This window comes from Thalassophryne amazonica, chromosome 18 (assembly GCF_902500255.1).
Source record: "Thalassophryne amazonica chromosome 18, fThaAma1.1, whole genome shotgun sequence".
NCBI classification, from domain to species: Eukaryota; Metazoa; Chordata; class Actinopteri; order Batrachoidiformes; family Batrachoididae; genus Thalassophryne; species Thalassophryne amazonica.
The window spans coordinates 69,666,767-69,681,992 of NC_047120.1; the positions used below are offsets into that span (position 1 = coordinate 69,666,767).

The window sequence follows — 15,226 nt, forward strand, 5'->3', positions numbered from 1 at the left end:
AAAATATCAACGTAAACTTGTGCATTTATTGATGATGTAATGACAGCCATCTCCCCAGTGCCTTTACCTGACATGCAGCCCCATATCATCAATGACTGTGGAAATTTACATGTTCTCTTCAGGCAGTCATCTTATAAATCTCATTGGAACGGCACCAAACAAAAGTTCCAGCATCATCACCTTGCCCAATGCAGATTCGAGATTCATCACTGAATATGACTTTCATCCAGTCATCCACAGTCCACGATTGCTTTTCTTTAGCCCATTGTAACCTTGTTTTTTTTCTGTTTAGGTGTTAATGATGGCTTTCGTTTAGCTTTTCTGTATGTAAATCCCATTTTCTTTAAGCGGTTTCTTACAGTTCGGTCACAGACGTTGACTCCAGTTTCCTCCCATTCGTTCCTCATTTGTTTTGTTGTGCATTTTTCGATTTTTGAGACATATTGCTTTAAGTTTTCTGTCTTGACGCTTTGATGTCTTCCTTGGTCTACCAGTATGTTTGCCTTTAACAACCTTCTCATGTTGTTGTATTTGGTCCAGAGTTTAGACACAGCTGACTGTGAACAACCAACATCTTTTGCAACATTGCATGATGATTTACCCTCTTTGTTTCAATTGACATATCTCGTGTTGGAGCCATGATTCATGTCAGTCCACTTGGTGCAACAGCTCTCCAAGGTGTGTTCACTCCTTTTTAGATGCAGACTAACGAGCAGATCTGATATGATGCAGGTGTTAGTTTTGGGGATGAAAATTTACAGGGTGATTCCATAATTTTTTCCTCAGAATTGAGTGATTCCATATTTTTTTCCTCTGCTTGGTCTAAAAAAGTAACCGTTACTGACTGCCACAATCTTTTTTCTTGATTTCTTATGGTGTTTCTTAAAGCCAGATAGTTGCCATTTGAAATGACTTTAGTTTTGTGTCATGTTTGTGATCTGCTTTTTTTCTACAAAATTAAACAACTGAATGAACATCCTCCGAGGCCGGTGATTCCATAATTTTTGCCAGGGGTTGTATATATATATATATATATACATATATACATATATATATGTGTGTGTGTGAAATGACTTAGGCTATTGAGTACTTTAATAGTAGTAGTAGTAGTAGTACCAGCAGTAGTAGTTTTAGTTACGTGTGTGCTAAATCATCCATCATCAGCTAACTTTGTATAATTAAAAAAAAAAAAAAAAAAAAAATCAAATAATAATAATGACTTTATTTCAGACTCTAGAGTACATATATACATGATACGTACATAGGTCCATATGTGGGCAGTTACACAGTGACACTAGTTTGTGTGCATGAATTCTTGCAGGACTTTGACTTGGAAACGTTTTCTGTGTCTAAAGTTGACGCTCTGACAGTTTTTACTGTCTTGTGGATGTTGGCTGCTGTATTTTTTTATTTCTTCTTTTGTATTTTAATTTATCCTTTTGATTATTAATGTGTTGGCTGCAGAAACAAGTTGCCCTTTTGGGACTAATAATCTGAATCTGAGAAAAAAATTGCATCAATGTTTTTACATTAAACTACTTTTATTCACTTTCAATAACAAAGTGTTATTAGATAAAAACTGTACATTTTTACACTTAGTGCTCACAGTGATGAATATATAAAAGATATATTTGCTGCATATTTGCTCCAGACATCTTAGAATTTTGACAGTTAGAGATGAGATGGTTTTGCAGAGTGGAAAACAAAAAAATCATTATACCACCAACATCAAATGTGCAGTTTTTCTTTCACCTAGAAATAAATCCATTATCAAGACACAAAACTAATTTAACTCATGACGGGTACATCACAAAATCGCTTAATGATGATTGCATGGTAAGGAAATATTTGTAAAAACCCCAAGAAATACATTAACTTATAAATTATCTTCAAAGAAAATTTGTAGTTTTATTAAAAGAGGTCATGCATGTGGCTTATTTTGACAGTGTTTTTATTATATATAGTAGCACAATCCCCATGAACAAATCTACTCTAATCTAGGAGAAACTTTCTAAAATAAAAATCCTGGAAGTACATATTTTCCTAAATTTAATAATGAAGCAGCTCAGTATTTCATTAGGTTTCATTAGTCATAGTATTTATGACATATGAGTTTATTTTTGTTCTCTGGCCATCCAGCAAGATTAATTTGTATTCTTTGATTAAAATAATGGAAGCATCTCCCAGTGGAATGGAACATATGATTGACAGGTCCTTGCCCCCTTGGCCACGCCCCCTCCCTTGTGATAACTCATGGTTTAATTCCATAAAAATTTATATTTGACATCATTCATTTTCTCGTTGTAAACAGCATCAAAGAACTCAGCTTCTGTAACAGTGAGCTGGTTTTTCCAGTCACCAGCAATTCCTGAAACACAGCAACAGAACAATAACAGGAAAAAAAATTAATTCAGCTTGGAAACATTTTTGAATAGTTATGCTGATTAGAAACAGATCACCAGCATTAGTTATTCATCAATTAATTAATATTTCAGTGTGTTTGACTGGATTATCTCAGTGTTAATTTGACTGTTTTTACAAAAGCATCTTTAAAAAATTAGAATATAGTGGAAAAAGTTCAATATTTTTTGTCAGGTATTTAAGCCGCAATGATCAAAATAAGAAAAAAGTTTGAAACATTTAAGTTTATATATAATGAGTCAAGAATATAAAAAAAATCACTTTCTGAAATACCTGAGGGAAAAAAAAATCATTTTTTCCTATAGTCCAACTTTTTTAGATGCACTTGCACACTGAATAAAAAAGTTCTGCATAAAATAAGCTAAGCTAAACTAAGATAAGATAATCCTTTAATAGTCCCACAGTGGGGAAATTCAGTCGCAGAACAATAGTGCAAGCATGCAAAATAAGGTCAAAGAAAAATAATTACCAAATATGGAAGTCAAGTTCTGTACGGAACAACAATATATACAGTAGAATAGAGTACAGTATATACAAGCAGAAGGAATGTTCCGTAATATCGTACGAGTGTTCATGTGATGTTGTACATGAGTGTAGAAGTATTATTACACAGAATGTGTAGTACTGTTGCAAATGGCTGAAAAATTGTTACTATAATGATATTAATGATCTGAGTGGTCTACTGGGAACAGTGCTGGTTGTGGAGTCTGACAGCAGCAGGAAGGACCTGCGGTGTCACTCCTTCACCACTTTGAGTGGAGCAGCTCACTGAAGGAGCTTTCCAGTGCAGTCAGGGTGTCACTCATGGGGTGGGAGGTGTTCTCCAGCAGGGCTGACAGCTTAGCCATCATCCTCCTTTCTCCCAGCTCCTGCACTGAGTCCAGGGGACTTCCCAGGACGGAGCTGGCCTTCCTAATCACTTTGTCAAGAATCTCACCTTTCCTGAGAAACTCTGACTTGGTTTGGTCCATGAGCTCAGGTGGAACAAGAGAGTAGTTAGACATCTTGTTCTGTTTCATGTTCTTGAACTCACATCGGGTCACTATCTTCTCGATCACCTCAGCATCCAGAGACTTGTCCAAAAACTGGGCAATTCTCCATATGGAGTCCTTCAGGTCCTGCAGCACAGAAGAACAAATCTCTGCAAATTTCCGTTCTGCTTTTTTTCCTGTTCTATCATTTCAGAGTAAACGTTGGTTTTTATTAAAACAAAAAACAAAGCATGACAAGAAAAATTTACTTCATTATGATCTCATGACATCATCCCACTGGGATGCGACAACGTGCACCTGAGCAGGCGCCCGTCAACCCGATCTGATTTTCTGCTGTAATACTAACGAAAGACTGCAACATAGCACAACCATATGAGAAGTTTAACAAAGATCAAATACAAACTCATTTATTTGGATTTCCGTCATTATTTATTTCCGTCATCCCAGTGCTGGAGTCGGGGGGGGCTTGCAATACCACGTGTGTTTGTTTTCAAAACTCACCAAAATCATTTCTTCATAGGAGATGTAGAAGATTCGTTCTTTATCCTGAGCACTCAGCCAACTCTTCATGTGATCGAACCAGGAGCCAAACATAACTAAGACAGAAAAAAAAAAAACACCACAGGTTTCTTGCACTGCTGCACTGAGACTCCAGTTCAGAGAAAATATATAAAGTGCCAAATCAAAAGAGCTGCCATCTCAAACCACCACACAGACCTGGCAACAATGTCGAGGAAAAGCTCAGTTTTAAACAGAAGAAACCTCCAACAGACCAGACTCAATGTGGTGGCCATCTGCTACTCTAGAATTCAGACTGTGTTTAAAGCTTGAGGGTTACCCACATTTCATTAAACTGACCAAATTTAGTTTCTCCTGAAATCCAAGCATTATGAAGTCAGTTTATTTTTGAGACATCTTGTAAAATTATAGTTCATTTTAATGAAGCAAACATATTTATCTGGAGGGAATTCCATAAGGAATATTTCTTTTTAACACCATTTGCAGGAGGGTGTGTGTGTGTGTGTGTGTGTGTGTGCCTGCCTGAGCCTTTGAAAAGATCGGAAGTTACACTGATGTGATGTTTGTGAGATGTCTTGTAAATCACTCCAGAGGTGTTATCAGGTTAGAAAAACAGCATTTTTAGTTTTAAAATTGTTTATATCTCACCAGTGTTTACATAATATATAAGAAACCTAGATTTCTGCAGAAACGCCGCAGTTTCAGAGCGTTTTCCATAATATTGGACAAGGACCCCAAGACAGATGAACCAGGATGTGTCACTGTGCCTCTCTACTCTGATTGGCTGCCACCGTGTGCCTCTCTACTCTGATTGGCTGCCACCATGTGCTTCTCATAATGCTTGAAGCAGGTCTGGGGAAGCTCCCATGTGATCTGTGACATCACTGTCGGTCTCAACTGTTGCTGCTGTCAGTAGTTCAAGGCTCTCTGTTCTTTAGAAATTTTTCCCTTCAGAAGAAGCTTTTACTATTTTTTCCTAGACAATGCGAATTTAGATTATTTGATTTTCCTTTTGAAAATGTGATTTAATGATTTTTTTTAATGGTTTCTATTGTGGCCACACCCAACATTTTCAACATGTTCCATGCATTTAGTAATTTACCAAAACTGTCCATTTTAAAGTAGAAGTGATGTTGTTGCTGAAGCCATTTGATTTGATTATTTTTAATTTTCTGCAGCACATTAAAACACTGAATCTGTACAAACTATAATCAAACTAATGGAGTATGACACGTCCCTGTGGCTGTCCATAAAATCAGATTAAATCAAATCTTACAGTCAGTTCCAGACAGTGACGATATGAATTTTAGCACATAAAATCAAACACAACCTTTTCCTTCAAGAAACTTATGGAGGAACTCGCTCTGTGGACCCGGACGGACCAGGAAGCTCGCCATCCTGTGGTAGTGAAAGTAAGACGTAAAAACGTCTTTGGGGTTCCTCATGACATAAACAACCTGAAATAAAGAAATCATTAAATTATGTTAAAAATGAAAAGAAGAATACATATATTACATATATTTTTTTAATTATGCCTTGACAAGAAGCTTTGAATTTTTAATGCAGAATTCCCTCAGATGTCCCTGGAGTCATTCTGTCACTTTAAGCCATTCATCGTGATCAGTGTTTTAGAATGTTCGGAATGAGTTCATGATGAAATAAGGCTGAAGAGCAGTTTCATCGTCTCATACTTTCACCACTTTTTGTGTTCCGCTTTAGTTTTCTGCACCGGCGCAGTCTGTCCCTCTGTCTGATAATGTTATTGCTTCAGCTACTGTGAACATCCATCTGGTTTCTCTCTCTGTGTGTGCAATCTTCTGGTGTCACATGTGTATTCACACACCTGTCAACTGTTAGTAATCACGCACCTGTCTCTGGTCAGACATCGTTACTCACAGCAAAGCAAATCTCATTTTTCTTTCTGTCTTTGTAGGAATTGCTGTAAGTCAAATCCAAGACAAGTCCTCATGTTCTCATCCCATGCCAGGCCTTCACCTCACAAACCCTTCATGTTACACCGCATTTTCTTGTTTCATTGGTCAAGTCCTCGTGTCACACAGAGTCTACACACTACATCCCATTACATCAACACATCACATCAAGTTAAGCCTTCACACAAAGTCAGTTCTTTTGCACTATGCCACTGCATGTGCCCTGGTAAAAATTTACTTCTTCATGTTTGAGAGTAAAGGTCCACATTACAGCAGTTCTCCTCACAATGACAGGTCAATGCTCTGCCACATTATGGTGAGGAAACAGTTTATCAGTTCTTCAGTAGTTCTGCCGACCAACAGACAGACTTTCATGAGGGGGAGTCTAAACCCAAAACACGTAACAACCTCCCGGACTGAAAGGTATCCAAATTACAACCCTTGGCAATAATTATGGACTCACCGGCCTCGGAGGATGTTCATTCAGTTGTTTAATTTTGTAGAAAAAAAAAGCAGATCACAGACATGACACAAAACTAAAGTCATTTCAAATGTCAACTTTCTGGCTTTAAGAAACACTATAAGAAATCAGGAAAAATAATTGTGACAGTCAGTAACTGTTACTTTTTTAGACCAAGCAGAGGGAAAAAAATATGGAATCACTCAATTCTGAGGAATAAATTATGGAATCACCCCATAAATTTTCATCCCCAAAACTAACACCTGCATCAAATCAGATCTGCTCGTTAGTCTGCATCTAAAAAGGAGTGATCACACCTTGGAGAGCTGTTGCACCAAGTGGACTGACATGAATCATGGCTCCAAAACGAGAGATGTCAATTGAAACAAAGGAGAGGATTATCAAACTCTTAAAAGAGGGTAAATCATCACGCAATGTTGCAAAAGATGTTGGTTTTCACAGTCAGCTGTGTCTAAACTCTGGACCAAATACAAACAACATGGGAAGGCTGTTAAAGGCAAACATACTGGTAGACCAAGGAAGACATCAAAGCGTCAAGGCAGAAAACTTAAAGCAATATGTCTCAAAAATCGAAAATGCACAACAAAACAAATGAGGAACGAATGGGAGGAAACTGGAGTCAACGTCTGTGACTGAACTGTAAGAAACCGCCTAAAGGAAATGGGATTTACATACAGAAAAGCTAAACGAAAGCCATCATTAACACCTAAACAGAAAAAAACAAGGTTACAATGGGCTAAGGAAAAGCAATCGTGGACTGTGGATGACTGGATGAAAGTCATATTTAGTGATGAATCTCGAATCTGCATTGGGCAAAGTGATGATGCTGGAACTTTTGTTTGGTGCCGTTCCAATGAGATTTATAAAGATGACTGCCTGAAGAGAACATGTAAATTTCCACAGTCATTGATGATATGGGGCTGCATGTCAGGTAAAGGCACTGGGGAGATGGCTGTCATTACATCTGTTGTGAAAGTGTCGTGACACGGACCCACAACAGGGGGCGTTAATGAACGGACAATGGATAAGCCAAAAAGTAATAATTTAATGTTGTGAATCACACAACGATGTACAGACAATAACAATACAGTGACTGTCAATCATACACCAGGTGAAGTGTGGGCAGGCTCGACGATAGAAGACGCCTGGCGAGAGAAAAGCCGGATCCACACAGCTTCCACCGCCAACGGAGCTGAAGAACACCGGAGCCGCCAAGCCCTGCACCCCAGGTGGCCGCTGTCTTCAGCAGTCAGACCCGGTACTGCTGGCAGAGAACAGAGACAGTCCAGATGAGTGTGAGGTCGCACACTCAGTAATCCCACAGTCTGTATTCAGTAAAGGAGGGAGAACCTCCACCTCCAATCACACACTCGTGCAGCTCCTGAGTTAACCACTTATCTGAGTGGGGTGTGAGGCGAAGCCGTCGCAGTCCACACCAAACGCCAACTCCGCAGATAAGGCACATCACAGGAAAACGGCTGCAAAAAGAGATCAGACTAATACTCAAAGTTTAAGTCAGCAGAGAAAATTACCTGATTGGTAGTTGATTTCTCGGCGGGGAGGTGGAGTTGCAGTCCGGCCTTTATGGTGGTGGTGATGAGTAGTGGATGAGTGACAGCTGGTACGGATGATGAGTGACAGCTGTCACTCCTGGTCGCTCCGACGCCCTCTCGTGCTTGAAGCCCGCACTTCAAGCAGGGCGCCATCTTGTGGTGGTGGGCCAGCAGTACCTCCTCTTCAGCGGCCCACACAACAACATCATCAATAAATGCACAAGTTTACGTTGATATTTTGGACACTTTTCTTATCCCATCAATTGAAAGGATGTTTGGGGATGATGAAATCATTTATCAAGATGATAATGCATCTTGCCATAGAGCAAAAACTGTGAAAACATTCCTTGCAAAAAGACACATAGGGTCAATGTCATGGCCTGCAAATAGTCCGGATCTTAATCCAATTGAAAATCTTTGGTGGAAGTTGAAGAAAATGGTCAATGACAAGGCTCCAACCTCCAAAGCTGATCTGGCAACAGCAATCAGAGAAAGTTGGAGCCAGATTGATGAAGAGTACTGTTTGTCACTCATTAAGTCCATGCCTCAGAGACTGCAAGCTGTTATAAAAGCCAGAGGTGGTGCAACAAAATACTAGTGATGTGTTGGAGCGTTCTTTTGTTTTTCATGATTCCATAAATTTTTCCTCAGAATTGAGTGATTCCATATTTTTTTCCCTCCGCTTGGTCTAAAAAAGTAACCGTTACTGACTGCCACAATTTTTTTTCCTGATTTCTTATAGTGTTTCTTAAAGCCAGAAAGTTGCCATTTGAAATGACTTTAGTTTTGTGTCATGTCTGTGATCTGCTTTTTTTCTACAAAATTAAACAACTGAATGAACGTCCTCCGAGGCCGGTGATTCCATAATTTTTGCCAGGGGTTGTAATATTCCATAGGAATGACTATAGTCCATAAGGACTCCAAGGTGTCACTTACCTTTGGCTTAGCCTGGAAGAATGATGACGGCATCATGTTGTAATGGAAGTGTGAGGCAAACACGCGTGGAGATGGCCTTTGTTCCAGGTTAAGAGTGCATGCAATGGATTCCTCCAGCCAGGGAACCCGGTCCCAGTTAGGAAGAATCTCAACAGAGGCTGGATCTCCATCACTCTGGATCAGAGGGATGATCTCCTTCATCCATGTTGTACCTGAATGTAGGACAGCAGAATTTACCCTACATTACTCCGTCTCCTCATATTCAGGGATCTTTCAGTGATATAGCCTATTATGCTGTTGTGTGGGTCAGCCCAGTTTCTCAAATCAAAAGTCATGTTGCGTTGATGGTGATGTTTTTGGCCTAAACTTGGAGTGAAGTGAGTGCCAGCCAGTAGGGAAGGGAGGAAGTCATGCGCTCAGGCACGGTCCAAGGCACCTGTGCCTTGTATGAGTACACCCTTATAGGTTTACATTTTCCCCCCAAAATTTCATTGAAATCTGTTGATGGTTTATTGCACGATCCTACTGACAACCAAAATGTACTTACCTCAGAACAAAACTAAAGGCAAAATGTGTCCCTTGATTTGGATTTGCACCAAAATATAATTAACATGTTGTTGTTCTGATGTCTACATGTTCAACAAATGTCAGGGAAATCTGTTGATGTCTTATTGAGTTATACTGCTGACAACCTGAGCATCATGGGAATCCATCAGTGGTGAGAAAGATCACCTCTTGATTGATTCCCGGACTGGATGGTGGTCGGGGAGAAAATTTACTGCCAAGTTTGATCTAGAAACACCTGTATGTATCAGGCTGGATGGTCAGGAATTGCTGGGCACAAATACATGGCACAAACAAACAGCTCTGGTTTGTAGAAGGCTTTACTGTAGTGGGTTACAGAGGTCGGTACACGAGCAGACAGTCAAAGAAAAGCAGCAGCACAAAAATCATCAGACAAAAGGCATGGTCGATGCAACAGGCTGGAGGTCAGGAACACACAAGGAGGCAGGCGGGACTATGGAACACAGGAACAGAGCTGGAATGAAGGCACAAGGCACGACAATCTGGCGAGGAGCAATCACACTCAGTGAGCTTATATAACCCCAGGTGATAATCAGCAAATCAGGAACAGGTGTGCATGGAAAGCACCAGAACAAGGGCGTGGCCAGAGAGAGGGAAACACCCATCATCAAGAACCATCTGTCTCTCTCTCTCTGTCTCTCTCAATGTTGCTCACCCCTCACCCTGCTTCTCATGGCCTTCCCCACCCCAGTTATAGCTCTATGAACTGATCACACTGTGGTCCAAGTGTGTGGTGAGACAATCAGACACATGACGGACTCTCTGAACCGTGCGATCGGGTTTCATGTGCCCTGATGTGCAGCAGACCTTCCCGCCGTGGTGAATAGTGAAACACTGATCCAAAAATCAGTGTTTTTGGATACGACTGTTTAGATCCCTACTGCTGGTCCAGATGAGGCCGGAATTTATACTCACATTTACACTGTAGTGGCTTGATAAAATGTTACATCATCAGTCCTCCTAATGGTTTAGATGTTGTATCGGTCATTATGTTTATTACAGTTGTGACACCGCATTCACAAGCAGTCTATATGGGGTGTTACAGCCATGATAACATAATATTACAGATACATTTTCTAATACATGAGGTGGACTGACAATGGATCTTTAATATCATGCTGATTATGGACGTACCACCACGTTCAGCTGTGCGCTGCTCTGCCACTCAGAGACGCATCGACTCACAGCGACACAGTGTTTTTGGTTTGATTGCGCAATGCTCATGTATAGATCACAAAATTAATGCGTGCCACAGACATTGTACATTACAATATTTCCTTTGTGCACCCCAAACGCCATGGACTGGTGGAGCTGTCCGGCAGCTCTGTGCCGCATTCGGCACATGCCGGCAGTTGATGTGCGTGACCATGGCGAATGTCTCTTGAGCACGATCAGACTGTTCCGAATGCTGTTTTGCCGCTGTGAGAAGAAATTCAGAACTAAAATGTGCTATTTATTATGAATTTTGGCGTGCTGAATTCAAATATGACAATAACAATGGCTAAATGGCTCCTGTTTCCAAGATATACAAGGTTTTTCATTTTGCGTCTACATAATTATATAGTGTTAACAGTAGAGTAACACTTTAAAAATCAGCAAAAGGGTTATATATTAATCCTTAGTACCACAGTAGCAGCATTTTTTAAAACTACAGCCAATCAATAGTTTTAAACATTTTCATTCTCCGTGGCCCAAAATAAGTAAAGTTTGACTATCTTTATTTCAGAAGCATTTTGGCTGTAGACCAGTGTAACTGGAGCCAAAACCTCATTTGTTTCGTAAATGCAAATTGCACATATGTACAGAGTCAGTGTTAATCTGCCTGTTTCTTTTACAAAATAAACTCAATCAATGATATTTAATGGCTATGGGGCCATTATTGTAGCAAAAGTATTTGCAAATATAATGCAATCTGCATTTAATGAAATGAATGAGGTTTTGGCTCCGACAACTAGAAGTGGGCGGATCGATCCTAATATTGATAATATTGATACCAACGTTGGTATTGCTATTGAACGATCCTCGTGTAAAAAGATTGATACTCAAGCTTTTTTCTCTCCTGCACACACTGACTGCTGCGCATGCAGATTCATCAAAGTCTACTCTCTGTCTGTAAGAGCAGTGCTCTTTCTTTCTTCATTTATACTTTCTTTATTTAATTTTCACTTAATGTTTTTATTTTGTTTAAAGCCAGAAGTGCACTGAAGGGAGGAAATTCCTTATTCTTTGTATGATTTTCTTGTATTGTTCGACTTGGAAAAAAAAAAAAAAGAACAAGTTTGAAACTGTTTACAATATTTGTTGTGGTGTGTTAGTTTTTCTCTATTGTGGTTTGTCAGCTGTCTAACCTCAGAAGATTGTTTTAATTTGCTTTAAGTTCTATTTGTTTACACTCTTTATTTAAGAAACAACATAGAGAAGTGCACTGAAGGGAAGAAATTCCTTATTTTTTGTATTATTTTATTGTATTGTTTGACTTGAAAAACAGAATAAGTTTGAAACTGTTCACAGTATTTGTTGTCATGTGTTAATTTTGTTGTATTGTGGTTTGGCAGCCCTCTAACTCAGGAGATTTTGTTTTAAGTTGTGTTGAGTGATATTTTTTTAAACAAAAATGTTGACTGTGATAATAAAGTATTTTGTTGTCACGTACAATGTTTGGTGAAATTCTATCCTAGATCTTTTTGATCCTTTGGATCTATGAAGCTTAATTATGAAAAAGTATCGGTATCGATATCGGTGATACTGGGCCTGTATTTACTTGGTATCGGATCAATACCAAAATTCCCAGTATCGCCCACCTCTACCGACAACAGTTCATTTATAGATACTACATGCAAAATAAACTGTGTGAATCCCTGTCTGTGATTGGTGGATGGTCTCAGGGGCGGAAACAAAACTGTGCACAGCATAAATGACACACTGTTGCATCGTTGCCTTGGAAAATTGTCTCATCTTTTTCAGCCCGACATTTGTCTTTTGGACAATTATGGGGCCATTATTGTAGGAAAAGTATTTGGAAATGTGTATTTTAATCTCTTTGAGGGACCAGCCAGGTTTAAAATGACAGCGATGAGGACGGACCTGAGAGTTATCAAAAATAAAAATAAAAAAGAAAGAAAAAGAAATCCTGGAACATATAGCACCTCGCAGTTTCATGGATTTTTTTAGTCCAATTTTGCATGCTTTTTAAAATTTTATTTATTTATTTATTTTTTTACAGCGCATTGTGCTCTGCGTCCTCATCAAGCAGGCCGGTGTTCTGTCGAGATGACAGGACACCTGTTGCGGCACCGTGAAGGGAGAGTAAGCACATTGTGTTCTGTGTGTCTGTTTATAAGAATCTTCTCGCCCAGAAGAAAAAAGAGCGCCAACAACTACCCATAACTGTGTTCTTCACTCGGAAAAAGACACCTGCAGCGAGGTGCGAGTGGAAAAAGGCGTGACAGCGGAGCGGCGCCAGGACGAAGAGGCGCGATCAGAGGAACTGTGAAATACTGGTCAGTCACTATTAATAATTTTTTATGTGTCCAACCTCGTAGGTTGATTGTTAAAATTTAATTTGTTAGTTCTAAAAGCCATCATAATTATTTATAGGAAAATGTTCTATTTTTATTTCTCAAACAAATGTTTGGGCCTGAAAACAGGTTTGTCTTATTTTTCTACTAAGGTTTGAACTTTGAGAGTGTTTACACACAAGAGAAAAGTGAGAAAATGTTAATGCCTGTTTGAGAAAAGTGTATAAAGTGTGTAGTGAGGGGTTTTACAGCCTTAAAACGTCTATAATAATTGTAAAAAATAACGCTGTCTACTTTGCGGATTTTGCCTATTGCGGGCTATTTTTAGAACGTAACTCCCACGATAAACGAGGGACCACTATATATCTACATGAAAGGTTTATCTTTGACCCGTTGTGTGACTGTCATGCCCAGTTGCGCTGTGTTTGCACTTGTGATGGAGGGCTGTATGTGGGGTTAATCTACTGTCTCGTGTCGTTTCTCAGATCAGTTGTTGGTTTGGTTTTGTGGTATGCAGGAGATCACTTGACCGAGGGTCTATACGTTCAAATAATAATTAAAAACATACTGTCATCACTCTTTACTCTTACTCAGTCAGTCTCTTACAACAGTGTAGCCTAAATACACGAGCTTTCTAGGAGCGCACCCAATTGATTACGCACACTCAGAGGCACGTACCCTCCGGTGCACACTTTTTTTGTGGGGGGGGGGGGGGGGGGGGGGACCACGCACCCTTAATATTTTTTTCTGGCGCCTGGCCTGGATGAGGATGTCATTGGTTCTTGCGCCCTCTGGTGGAGGCACACAGACAAGTCTCCACACACACAAATCGCTGCACAGATCCAGAACTGTAGCAAAAGTCACGTGTAAGAACACATCCAATCGAGTGGCCCGATTTTCACACACACGCGAATACACACGCACAGATCAAAACACGCATTTGCAAACACTTTTGGTACAATGGCCCCAAAACTTTAATCGCTTTTCAAGGATCAAATGAAGGACTGAAACATGGCTGAGGGTTAAACCTCGACCGAACACCCGCTGTTTGAGTCCGAAACATCTTAAATCAGATACACACATTTATTTCTCCAGATACTTCAACGGTAGAATGATACTAACCAGACTTTGGGTACGTGGCGATGACGACGTCGTCTGGCCGAAAGGAAAACTCCTCGAAGTATTTCAGGCCCTGTGGAGAGTGCGCGATTGTGGGGACATAAAGGCCCTTGTAGACTGTGTACAGCTCGGCCTCAGTCATGGTGCAAAGCAGCACAAAGTCAACAACAACAACCTCAGATAGTTTTCTGCTGACTGTGTTCTTTGGCTGGTCTTTCTTACACTTTGTCCTCTGCAGCCTGCAGCGAGAAGAGAACCAGCCCGATCTTGCTGAGATTTACTGCAATACACTGTTCATAGTCCGATGTGGCTGATAAAGGCAGTACCTTTCCCACATTAAGGCGGATCCAGCGAATTCACAACAAAAGAAAAGCATCAATTCAACAACAGGAACATTTTGCAAAACTGCACCACACAGTGAAAGAACACAAAAAAAGGTTTCTGCCCGGAGGACTTTGATTTCTGCTGTTCAGTGCTCTGCTGTCACTCACAATTCCACGCCCCTCTCAATCGAAGCCACGCCCTCCCACACAGAACGGGGCCAAAAGTTTGAAACTGAAAAAATAAGATCTGAAAGTGAAAAAAAGATCTGAAGGTGAAAAAAAGAAATATAAACGAAAATAAATTATTTGATCAAAATAATTACAGAGCTGAATCAAAAATATATTTAAACTTAAAAATATATATCTTAAACTTATTTTTATTTTGAGAATACTTTTTAAATGATTATACAATTCAAGAACAAACACTGAATTTTCAGTTTCAAAATTTATTTTTTCAATCTTTTTTTATTTTCAGATTACAAAACTTTTGGCCTGGATTTAGCTCCATGCACTACTGGCCTTCTTTCAGTATGTCAAGTGCAGAACAAGGCATAAGAACATTCTTGATAAGTACTATGGCAATATTAAAAATGTCTATATCACCAAAGCCAGAGCACCACTGGGCAACTCAGACCATAATGTGATCCATCTACTCCCTACAGACTGGTCTGAGTTTAAGAGGAGCAAGCCTGAAATAAAAACTGTGAAGAAGTGGACTTATGATAAACAAGAGGAGCTGCTTCCTCTGGACAGATTGGGAGACCTTTTTTGAGGAAGCAAATGTGAACATGGCTCCAGAGGCCATTACAGACCACATCTCTGTCTGTATTGACTCCATTATTCCTCAA

At 39.7% G+C, this 15,226-nt stretch overlaps 1 protein-coding gene across 1 annotated transcript; it reads right to left on the minus strand.

Moving 5' to 3' along the window:
• Positions 1-1,202: 1,202 nt before the first annotated feature.
• Positions 1,203-14,502, minus strand: LOC117530918 (sulfotransferase 2B1-like). The gene is made up of 6 exons (XM_034193878.1): positions 14,059-14,502; positions 8,834-9,045; positions 5,263-5,389; positions 3,915-4,009; positions 3,359-3,539; positions 1,203-2,368 (listed from the first exon to the last, which is right to left on the minus strand). The coding sequence occupies exons 1-6, from the start codon at positions 14,195-14,197 to the stop codon at positions 2,259-2,261; spliced, it is 864 nt and encodes a 287-aa protein (XP_034049769.1). The 5' UTR covers positions 14,198-14,502; the 3' UTR covers positions 1,203-2,258.
• Between the last annotated feature and the right edge of the window lie 724 nt (positions 14,503-15,226).

Coding starts and splice junctions, on each gene's coding strand:
- LOC117530918 (XM_034193878.1), bottom strand. CDS start 14,197: ATGACTGAGGCCGAGCTGTACACAGTCTACAAGGGCCTTTATGTCCCC. Junction 4,010..5,262: donor TAAGTTTCTTGAAGGAAAAG/GTTGTGTTTGAT, acceptor TTTCTGTCTTAG/TTATGTTTGGCTCCTGGTTC. Junction 3,540..3,914: donor CCTATGAAGAAATGATTTTG/GTGAGTTTTGAA, acceptor TCTGTGCTGCAG/GACCTGAAGGACTCCATATG.